This window comes from Anoplophora glabripennis, unplaced genomic scaffold (assembly GCF_000390285.2).
Source record: "Anoplophora glabripennis isolate ALB-LARVAE unplaced genomic scaffold, Agla_2.0 scaffold47, whole genome shotgun sequence".
Taxonomy (NCBI): domain Eukaryota; kingdom Metazoa; phylum Arthropoda; class Insecta; order Coleoptera; family Cerambycidae; genus Anoplophora; species Anoplophora glabripennis.
Genome location: NW_019416342.1, coordinates 794,421 through 806,681, shown reverse-complemented (window position 1 = coordinate 806,681; position 12,261 = coordinate 794,421). Strand labels below are relative to the sequence as shown.

General features: G+C 34.1%; 2 protein-coding genes across 2 annotated transcripts; both read left to right on the top strand.

The window, feature by feature from the left end:
- The first annotated feature begins 1,322 nt into the window (after nt 1-1,322).
- On the top strand, nt 1,323-5,357 carry LOC108906476 (probable methylmalonate-semialdehyde dehydrogenase [acylating], mitochondrial). Its single transcript, XM_018709745.2, has 5 exons — nt 1,323-1,599; nt 2,825-3,188; nt 3,320-3,600; nt 4,014-4,436; nt 4,524-5,357. Exons 1-5 carry the CDS (start codon nt 1,576-1,578, stop codon nt 4,992-4,994), a joined length of 1,563 nt encoding a protein of 520 aa, XP_018565261.1. The 5' UTR covers nt 1,323-1,575; the 3' UTR covers nt 4,995-5,357.
- Nucleotides 5,358-9,561: 4,204 nt separating this feature from the next.
- Nucleotides 9,562-11,591, top strand: LOC108906439. The gene has a single exon (XM_018709677.1). It carries the CDS (start codon nt 9,721-9,723, stop codon nt 11,146-11,148), a length of 1,428 nt encoding a protein of 475 aa, XP_018565193.1. The 5' UTR covers nt 9,562-9,720; the 3' UTR covers nt 11,149-11,591.
- Nucleotides 11,592-12,261: the final 670 nt, after the last annotated feature.

The window sequence follows — 12,261 nt, the reverse complement described above, 5'->3', positions numbered from 1 at the left end:
GTCCAAAGTCCGCTTGAGGCTTTAAAAAATGTTTAATCTTCTTGCGGTTAGTTTACGAAACAGGAAAGTCAGACACGATATGCGGAATTATGATTTGTATGTATGTATTGTGGTTTTTCTTTATACTAATATTGATAAAATCCTGTCTTTCAACGTTCCAGTTAATAAATAAAAATATATAGAAAACTATAATGAAAGGTTATTAACATGTAAATTATGTTTAACAGAAATGTTCAACTAAAACAGGTGTTCATATTTTTAAAATTAATACATAAATGTATGTAATCTTCTGTCCGTTTAAGCATTCAGTGGTAAAGTCGAAAATTTCTTTAATTTAATTTTTAATTCAGGAAAATCTTTTGGATTTATTTGACTAGTGTTAAAAACGCAAAAATGAGACGCAAGTCAATAAACAACAAAATTTCTTCTTTTAATTTCATGCTTCATTAGAATTCCTTGAAATAATAGTTATAGATGATGACATATCTATTGTTTCGATAGAGGAAAAGGTAACCTCTGTATGATAAAGTTAATTCTGTAGTGTTTAATTGTAAAACAACAATGCACTGGACTTTCCTTGTCGTGATGATACGACGCAAAACAGCTGGATCGTTCGTCGATTCTCTCACCTATGGCACACTGATGAGGACGAATAAGTCCGAAACCCGTCTGTATTTGGTGGGTTAAACTGACGAACGATCTTAGCTGTTGCACTAGGTGTTCTGGGTATAATTCAATGCCGGTAGGGACATATAGTCCTCGAAGTAGTTGTTTCTCGCAACACTGACAATTTAATCGTAAAGAAACGGCAACATAAATACTATTTGCGAATCATAAATTTAATGTTTATCAAAATCGTAGAATCAATTGTGCATTTGCCTTTATAGTTAGGTACTACTACTCCTTTCTTTACATAAAATTTCAAAAACAAAAAATGACGAAACGCGTTATGCATATCTTAAACAAATTTTTTGAAAGAAATTAAGAATATGGGAAATGCCCCTCATTTTTTTTGCACTTATTTCCTTGACGTCCTATAAAGTTAATACAAAATTGGCAACAGGGAACTTCAAAATTTCTTCATATATCACATCCGAGCTTAGAATTACATAGCTTTTACTTCCCTGAAATTTTGGAGCGAAATACGGTTTTAAATTGGTCACCCTATGCAAAACTATGATACACAAGGTCAGGCAAGAACATGACTATTTACTTTCGTCGTTTAAAAAATATGGAATTTAAGCGCCTGATGTTCCGCTAACCAACAAAACAAGTTGCCTCTCCGTAATCATAATCAATAGACAATCAGCTGATGTTGTCAGTTATCTTAAATATGTGGGTTATTTGCTGTTAGCTTTTGACGAAATGTACATAAAAATAGCCAGTTGAATCGTGGTCGTAGTCAACAAACTTGTTATCACTACGATATTTTCTCTTATACCATATAAACTTCGATAAAAGTGCCTTCTTAAATAGTGGGGGATTTATTAATAAAACATTATTTGTTGTGTATGAAGACTGTTGTCGAATTATTTTGGTAGGTTTAGTTTACAGTATACGTGGTGGTAAGGCTACATGAATACAATGATTCGATCTGCGGTAAGTACCTACTTTATTGTAGCTTTTAAATGAAATATTTATCATTTGATTTAAGTATTTATGATCACATTATGTGAATAGGAACAAGGTTTCAGTGTAATTAATGATTTAACATTTTTACTCTCATCTCAAAATGATTAAAACGAAATATATATGTAGATTTCTTTAATACTTATTATTAACTAAATTCATCAACAGTAGGTACCTAATCTATAAAGTAAGAGAAAATCTAAAGCACTGAGTTGCAGTAAAAGAAAACTATATGTTTGATTCTAAACAACAAAATAAATAATTTGACTAACCGTGAATTAAATGCTAGGTGACATTCTAAAAATAACTGACTTATCTTTATTAACAACTTATTATTTGAACTTTCACTTATATAACTCCAAACGACTGATTTAAAAAAATAACCTTTTGCTGCTAGGCTCTCATTAAAACATACGAGTATTTAGCATTGTGAAAGACACGAATTCATTAACACACAATGCAAATATTGATTTGACTTCAATTGATCTAATTGTAATTTAAGTTCTATTTTCGTCTTGCTCTTCAGTTCCATTTCATATTTTATGTTTGTCAATAATCCATTTTCAACACAGACAAATTAGTGCGACTAATACTAAATATTATAAAGATTTCACAAAAACATATAGACTATAAACCCATCGGACATTTTCAAGGGGTCATTTGACCAAGCATGAATTACTTATAAAATCAATACTACCACATATAACAATAACTTTAATGAACCTCGACCTAATGCCGTACAGAAATAGCAATACCGGAAGCCCGGGTGATTTACTACAGTACGGCATTTATACGGCAAGTTTCGGATTGATACGTAGATAACTTTTTTAGTGACGCTGTACGTATCTGCTGATACAGGGGTTAGGAATACAGGGCGCAACCCTCTATTTGTAAGTAGCGTATGGGGGGGTGACTTGAACCAACATCAAATTCACTAATTTTAATTCTATTTTATAAAATAATGACATGTTTGGCCTTGCCGAATATTTTGCCGAAAACCACAGGTTTAGCTTACCTGTGTACTCAATTGTACCAACAAGAATTGACAAATAGTTTCTAAAGTTATTGTTATATGTGGTAGTATTGATTTATAAGTAATTCCTGGTGGGTCAAATGACCCCTTGAAAATTTCCGATGGGTTTGTAGTCTAATAATGTATATGAAATGATTCACCACCAATAAACCATTTGTATAGGCCTTTCCTCTTCTCAATGTCTTCAAAAGAAGCTACTCGAATGTAGCTCCGACAACCAAACTTTTCATCGACGGCCAGTTTGTCGATTCGAAGGCAACAGAATGGGTGGACTTGTATGATCCCGCCACCAACAACCTAGTAACGAAAGTTCCCCTTACAACGAATTCAGAGATGGAATCTGCTTTGGAATCCTCTAAAAATGCGTTTCGAACGTGGAGCACGACATCAGTATTAACTAGGCAGCAAATAATGTTAAAATTACAGGCGGTTATAAGGAGAGACATGAAGAAAATCGCGGAAAATATTACTCTGGAGCAAGGAAAGACTTTGGCTGACGCCGAAGGGGATGTATTGAGGGGTCTTCGTAAGTATAAGAGAGCGAGAGAGAGAGAGAGAGACCATTCATAAAATGGAATTCTATTTATTAGTTTTATACTTATGTTTGAGTACCTTTTGTTAAAATTCCTCAAGTAACAGCAATTGTATCTTTGTTAGAGGTGGTGGAACATAGTTGTGCAGCTGGTACTCTGCTTCAAGGCGAATCTCTTCAGAATATATCAAAGGATATGGACATAGTCTCGTATAAGTTACCCCTTGGAGTTACAGGAGGAATATGCCCTTTCAATTTCCCCGCCATGATACCCTTGTGGATGTTCCCATTGTCTCTTATCGCGGGTAACACGATGATACTGAAACCCTCCGAGAGGGATCCCGGAGCGACCATGTTGCTGATGGAACTGCTGAATGAAGTTGGGTGTCCGCCGGGAGTTGTTAATGTAAGTAACAATATAAAATATGTTCCCGTTGGTCTAGTTCTTCTATTTTTTTAAACATGCCCAATAAATTATTGAACAATACGAGGTTCTAGCTGAAAGTACCGATAACTCACATATGAAGAATTTATTGATTATCGAAAGACCTATTTTTCACCATCACCTTCGAAATAGATGTCTTCAACTTCTCTTAGTGTTTGTAACCTTCAAGAATCTAATTTGATGCACATGCTTCACTGTCAAACAGAAGAATCTTGTTCCCAAAAGAGAAGAAATATATTAACGAGCTGGCATCTTTTCAAGGATATCTCCAATCATGAAAAAATCGCTAGCAACGTTCTATTTAAGCTAATACATCGAAGTGATGGTGAAAGTTAGGACTTCCAGAGAATCATTAGACTTTTGTATCAACTTAGGTCATTCACGGAGCGCACGACGCGGTCAACTTCATCTGCGACAGCGAGGACATCAAAGCCATCAGCTTCGTGGGGTCCGATCACGCGGGTAAATACATCTACAAACGAGGTGCTGCCAGTGGCAAGCGGATGCAGTGCAACATGGGCGCCAAGAACCACGCTATCGTCTTGCCAGACGCCAACAAGAGTTCTACCATCGATCAACTTATAGGCGCAGCATTTGGCGCTGCCGGTCAGAGGTGCATGGCGTTGAGCGTGGCCATTTTGGTGGGCGAATCACAGCAGTGGATTCCCGAAATCGTCGAGAGAGCGAAGAAACTGAAGGTTAATGCGGGTTGCGAGCCTGGGACTGATGTAGGTCCCGTGATTTCGCCACAGGCCAAGCAGAGGATCTTGCAACTCATAGAATCTGGTATCAAGCAGGTGAGTGTAAATTTCGTTGATAAGCGTTTGAAAAGTTAAGTTTTTTTATCTTTTCTGGTCGGTGAAAAATATTCCTTACTATTTTAGGGAGCCAAGTGTCCATTGGATGGAAGAAACATTAAAGTTGACAAATATCCTAATGGAAACTTCGTCGGACCTACGCTTCTCACTGACGTCCAGACCAGCTTTGAGTGTTACAACGAAGAAATCTTCGGTCCAGTGCTGAGCATCATTTCAGCAAACTCCCTGGAAGACGCCATCCAGATAATAAACATAAATCCGTACGGGAATGGAACCGCCATCTTCACCACCAACGGAAGTCACGCTCGCCAGTTTGTGAACGAAGTGGACGCGGGTCAAGTGGGGATTAACGTGCCTATCCCTGTTCCTCTCCCCATGTTCAGTTTTACTGGATCTAGGGGTAGTTTCCATGGTAGCTTACACTTTTACGGGAAACAGGGACTGAATTTCTATACGCAAACCAAGACGGTGACTTCGCTGTGGAGAAAGGGGCAAGTCACGTCGAAGCCGTCGGTTTCGATGCCTGTTCACAATTAGGTTGCATTTACAGGTATTAGGTTTTCATGCAGTGGATACCGGGCAATTTTAGGTTTTTATTTTATAAGTATTTAGAAATCCAAAGAATGTATCTACTCCGAATTACAAACAATTATCAATCAATTACTATTACTTTCTATATAAAATATTTCACATTTTTGTAAAAAAAATATTTTTATCTGTAACCGTTGCTGTGCTATGTCTTCCATAAAGTCACATATTTTTGAAATAGGTCCCAAATGCCATAAAAATTTAAATGTGCATGTACATATTACAAATAAGAGAGATATTAACTGAATCTTTAATTACACTGTAGTAAATGTTTATATTTTCTTTTTTTTTAATAAAGACTAAATCTGTACATTACATGTCATTTTCTAGATACTATTTATAAACTTTGAAGTTAATTTTTTTGGGGATCACTACACGGTGTTCCATTTAAGAGGGATTCTTTTGTAACTCTGCACAATTTCAGCTCTCTAAATGAGGCTAGATAGCGTGTAAACTGTGAGAGTTAGAAACCTACAGTTTTCACAGTTAGTTTTGGCATAAATTACTCTATCTTGTCATATGTGAGGAAAACGTGTACGGTATTCAGACTCGGAAATACTGAGACCTACCTTTAATAATCTTACTAGTTGAAACATTTTTTTTTCAAATGGAATGACCCATATTAATTCTCATGTGTGAATGCAAAATTGAATACCCGTTCGACTGACATAGGTTGTGTACACTTACCTTTAACAGTTTCCCAGAAAAATCAGTTTTTTTTCTAATGTCCGAAAAAATAGCTATGCAACTCTTGGTGTAATTGGATGCGATAAGAATGTGCTGTACTGTGTACTAATACAATTGCAAGACCTTCTTGACGCTGTTACATAGCTACTTTTTCGGACTTTATTAAAACCATTTTTTATAAATTTTACAGTTACAGAGTTACAAAAGAATCCCTTTTAGGTGAAACACCTTGTATACCCTTTAGTAAGGTCAGAATTTATTTAATTACTGACCTAACTTTACAGAGTATTGAGAACACATTGAAAACTGTTTGACTCGCGAGGGATGGACACCCTGTATCATGACACATCATAGAAAAAATTTGATGGGGTGGGTCGTAACTAACCAATACATTGCACTCTTTGCGTAACTATTACAGATCTTCCAGTAAATAGAATACAACTTGAAACCGCAGCATTTTGTCTACATTCACCGTATATCAATATTGTATCCACCAATTCGTGATTACTGTAATTATACGCAAATGTAATAAAACACATAAGACTTTTAGATGAGAAAGACTCCGTATATCGTTTTACATTGTTAACATTATTTTCGTAAATAAACATTCAGGTCTCTAGATTCGTCTATAAATAAACTGGTAAGTAAATTAAAAAAAAAATAATTGCCCTCATTAACTTGCCACGTTCTGCGTGTATACACATTTTGTGAGAAACTTAGCTTTTTACTTAAATTGTAAACTTCACTGTGGTAGGTACACATTTGTCTAAAGAAATTATTTAGTCCACTGTACAACATTTTGGAAGTGGGATACAGAGAATGGTTTTGCTATTACAGTGGTTCACTTTTGTGTTTCTTTGGATTAAGTCATACGAGGGGACGTCTATAATTACGCGCATATACTGACTTAAAATAAATTATAAATAAATTAAAAGAATTTTATTTTATAGTCTCTAAAACCAATCTATCCCATTTAATAACGTCTATAAATGCATACTTCTTATATAGCAACTTATTTTATTTAAATTAATAAGATGATAATTAAAAAACGTTACAAAACTAGTATATTTTAGATAAATAAGAAAAATCTCTTTCTCATGATGACACTATTAAATTAATGTTTTAAATAAAAATTTCAGCCAGATGTTTGTTCTATCTATCTATCTGAAATGTATTTATTCAACTTGTGGACCTTAAAAATATAAATAGTTGGAAACATGTGGATAGCCTCATTTGTAGTAACTAAAATGGGCTGGCTTCCACTAGGAAATAGTTAATTTTGAACTCCAAAAAAATTGAATAAATAAAGTATTATGATTGTGTTTTGCTAAATACAGGAAGACATAATCTGCAATAGTTTGCCTGAGAGTTCTATTTAAAAAAATTCAATGTCATTACATGTAAATAATTGGGCGTGGAAGTAGTAGGGGCACATGAAAATTAATCTTATTAAAATGTAAAATCGACCTGCGGAAATGTCGTAAAATATCGTTCCGAAAATAATGAATTTATTCCTGAAACTACCTGAAAAATATATTTCTTGGGTGATGTTTAACCGTCCCAATAACATAAATGAAAGTAACTCTTCATTTTAAACACAAAGTTAATTTTACACAGAATTATAAACTTATACATTGCTGTTAAATTAAATTTTCATGCTTAACTTCATCAGTTACATCAGCCTACTGCAAATATTTTTTACGATTAATTTTTGTTGGTAAATAAACCGAGACTATTTATCACCCACTCCCGTATAAGTATCCCAAAGTCCATGACTTTGACTATGACCATCAAAGCGTAAAGATGACCTACATTGTTTACACAAAACAATGTCTAAGTGTTACAATAGTTGTTACAATTTATTGTCGGTAAAAGGAAGCGGTAAAGTTACCAATTGAACTATAAGATACAGGGATGCTATTAAAAAATGTAGATGACATATTAGGCAGGGAAAACAGTTTTGTTTTTCAGTTTTTTTTTTTAACCAAAATGGTTATTCAAACCATGAGATGACGATATTTTGGAATTCACTGATAAGCAATGGATATTGTACGTTGAAAATTATTGAAATATAAGTCAAAGAGATAAATGATATTAAGGTTGTATTATAAGGTAAATGATAATTAATAATTAGGTGTCTTTACCGGATGATTTAAGAAAGTTTCGCAATTAGAAATTGAAGACATTAATTATAAATTTATCTCATTTGCCATACACTAATGCAAAAAATTAAAGTCAAATAAATTTCCGAAAGTTTTACGTGATTTCTGATAGACTGTATTTAGGTGAAAAATTGTCGTATCGGGAATTAAAAAAAGCATTTTGAAGCTCTAAGATTCTGGTTTTTAGATCTTTCGGTCGAAATTTTTTTAGCAGCTACGGTTATCATGCAATTTTAAGAAATAACGCGAGCGACAAAAAAATTTTACACATTTTCTTTTTTCCCCATTGCATGGACCAGATAGCTTGTTTATTCGGCATCAATTTCATTTTCTTTAAATTTCGATACGATCATTTTTCATCGAAATATCGGACTTTTAATGGAAAAGGATCTTTTTGTCTTCAATCATCGATATCTTGGCGAAAAATGGTCTTCGTGTAAAAGACAAAAAAATGTTTTATCCGAAAAGTTATGCAGCATGTTATAGGAAATTTATTCCAGTTTTCGAAACTGCCCTTCAATTCTCTCTACGACCATTTGTCGGCGAGATATCGATGATTGAAGACAAAAGAATTCTTTTCCATTAAAAGTCCAATATTTCGATGAAAAATGGTCGTATTGAAATTAAAAAAAAAGGAAATTGAAGCTGAATAGACAAGCTATCTGGTTCATGTAATGGTTTAGCTAGGAAAATTTTTTCCAAGTCCGTGGAAAAAATTTGCAAAATTTTTTTGTTGCGTTATTAGAATTGCATAGTAACCGTAGCTCCTAAAAAATTTCGACCGAAAGATCTAAAAACTAGAATTTTAGAGCTTCAAAATGCTTTTTTCTAATTCCCATTCCATTTTTCCATTCCATTTTTCACCTAAATACAGTCAGAAATCACGGAAAAATTTCGGAAATTCTTTTGACCCTTTAATTTTTTGCATTAGTTTAGTAGGTATAATTCTATAAGAGGGGGAATTAACTTTTAAGTCATTTAATTTTCTTCAAACAGTGTTTTTAATGGTTGTTTTTCAAATTTTGTCTAATAATATGCATTGTAAAGTTCTGCTATCGATAAAAGTAAATCTAATTTATAATTTTTAAAGCTATAGTGAAATATGACATTTTGATACAAATTCGCTACATTTACCCTTTGCAACCAAAATGTCTGCTTCCTGTGAAAAATTAATAAGAAGTTATTAAAATAATTAAGATGGAAACTTTTCCTGGGAATTTTCCTTTGAAGTCAATTATAATTAGTTGATTTGAACATTGGTCTTTTGTTATATGCTCTAGTAATTTCACCTTATCTACTTCACTGTTATTCACAAGTAAAATAAACAACTTAAATTAATCAAATTCAAGATAATCGAGTGGATCTGGGAAGCAACGAAGATCTTCGATGGTGATAACGCGACATTTCAAAATCTAGGTGAAAATATTGACAAAATTAATAAGCCCAACGGGAGTTGTCAGGCAAATTTACTGGCGGTATAACGGATTTTCAACGTAAACGTGTCCGCAAGCCTGCAGGTAATTACCCACTACTTCCTAGCAACCAGATTTAACAGCCTTCTCTGCGATTCATAAATTTCAATGCCACAATATAAAACGCACGATTTGATGCAGAGAGAGAAATTGCCTCACTTCCAACGCTCTACGCTTTTTGCGCTAATCTTTCACACTTTCTACCCACTGAACGAAGACAGACCGACGACATTTTTCCAAAATAATTAAAGGAGGGAGTGTGTACTACATTCAAATTTATTGTGGCGGAAACTTATAACGTTTAGCGCTGACCGAGAATATTCCCAGTCAGGGTTGAGAGCCTGTCGCGTTAAAATGAGTGTAAAGTATTTGTTAGTGTCTCTGCTAAGTTATATTTTCAATAGTGCAAATGCGACGCCTACTACAACGCGAGTATACGACCTAGACCTACTCGGCCCTAATCCTATAAGGATAGTCGAAGGGGAAAATTTATGGAAAACTAAAGAAGACACTACCCAACCGACTTCACGATTTGAAGAACGTTTATTTACCACCGCTACCTCCACAACCAATTTAAACAACCCGTTAAGTGACGAGCAGGAAAACAACAGTGCCGAGTTTTCCCATACTGCTTTAAGGGATTTTTTAAGCAGTTATGCTGAAAAGGTGATAAAAAATAAACGCCCGGACCGTAGTCCATCAGGTGAAGACAAGGAAGGTAAAAAACATTGGAGTCTTTTAAACGTGAGGGAACACAATCATCCTTATGACGATAAAAAGGGGTGGGTCACTTTGGAACCGATACCTTGGTCTCTATCGAAGATTTCCAAGTGGCAGAGCAAATCCACGACCACCGAACGCCCATGGGACGATTTCCCTTCGCATGAAAACAAACCACCTCATAACATCGACTATTCCAATGACAGACTGTCTTCTTGGAATAAACCCACTCTGGAAAACAGCTATCACTATGGCAACCGACCCCAAGACAATAAAAACGAATATCAATTGTACTACTTAGACGACGACAAATCACAGTATTCCAAACCATCAGCAGTATATGGACAAACTGTTCACTTACACGCTCATACACCTTACCAGAGGCACCCTGTGAAAGCGAACAGCTATTACAATCACGATCACAATTGTAACCATGACGAAGATGTTGGGATTATAACTGACGGTAAGCCTCCAAACTTCCCATCAAATTATTACGAAAATAGGAGGATAGGTACGGATCTAAATCCCGAAACCAATCCCGATATAGGTGACGGTGAATGGGTACTATTATCAACAACAAAAGGCTACAAACTCCCCAAAAGTAAACAAAGATCGCTGGAAATTAACCCTCGGTCCATTGGTACCCACCAATCCGTAAGTCTCACAGTACTTCCACCTTTAAAAAACTCTAAAGTTAATATGACCACGTCCCATGGAGGACTGCTTCAAGTGGATTCTAGTTTTGAAACCGTGGAGCAGGCTCAAAGGAAGTACATAAAGCTACAAAAAATGAAGGATAAGCCTAAGAGACACAGTAAACCCTTGAAAAAGAAGAAGCCTACAAGGGAACTTACCAGTTCAACTATCGCTACTATACCAAGGAACACGCCTCCCGATAGTAGTGCGGTTTTAGCAGGGGTTGGAGCAGGTATGATTCCTGCGACTATGGCTATGTTGGTGCCGATTGCAATGAACGGGAAGAGGAGGAAAAAGAGAAGTCTTCTGCTTGCTGCAAGCAGTCCTAGTTCTGGTGTACAAATAACTCTCCCACGTTACTTATAGTGTAATTTATTTCGTTTATTTATTTTACAGCCTTTTTGTATAACTAGGATAAGTGATAAATATTTATTATAATGTAGATATTTTAAATAGATACCCTAAGCCTTACCCTGCACTATCATCTACATACTCTCTTACAATTTACAAATTTTAAAGTTGTTCGTTTAATAAAAAACAAAAATATTGATTTACTACAACTGTTAACTTTTTAGAATTGCGTATTCGAGAGTACATAAATAATTAGAATAATTATATTATTGAATACTAATGGATTGGTACAAATGTTCTCCAACACCTGTGTAGGTGATTTTAATCATAAATAAAATGAGTACAATTTTGCAGTTTCATTTCAGTCCATATATTCGTACTTTTGTATTAGAATGTTTGACGAAACATTTCACATTTTCAATTAAAGTTTTATTTTTTAAAAACATTTTAAAAAATATGTATATAATTGTTTTTTAATTAAATTTAATTCTGTTTTGGCAACGATGACATAAAAAATAAAATCAAAATGTTGACATTTTCGGTAAATATTATGCGTCTTAGTTTTATAATAATTAGTAAACAATATTTTATCAATTTTGTATATAAAATAAAGTAATACAAGAAGGTATTACAAAATAATTCAAAACCGAGTCTACAAATTTCGCCGAAGACTTGTTACAATTCCTAAATTCTGTTTTTATTTATTTGTTAATCATTACTTACTGAACCTGTTCTGAACAAACGATTCAATTTAATATAACTATTAAATTAAATGGACCTTTAAATCGCAATTTTGGTCAACTTGCTTGAATTTTTAATATAAGTTGGTTTTTTTCAACCCCCGGCCTGAGGTGTAAAAAGATAAAATAAAGGGGTTTTTCAAGAGCTAGAAAAAAAAGTTCTTATAAAAGTTGTAGAGCATAAAATTCTACATAAAAATGGTCTATTGAGTTTTTCTTGTACTATTAAAATTAACAGAGTTAGGGAGACTAGAAGTGAATGGATCATTTCAGACATTTAAAAAATCATTACAAGCAGAAAAATGAATGAATTTTATATATATTTTTTTCAATCTACTCTAGAAAATGTGAATTATCTTTACAGATATATTTTTTAATTTTTAATAAA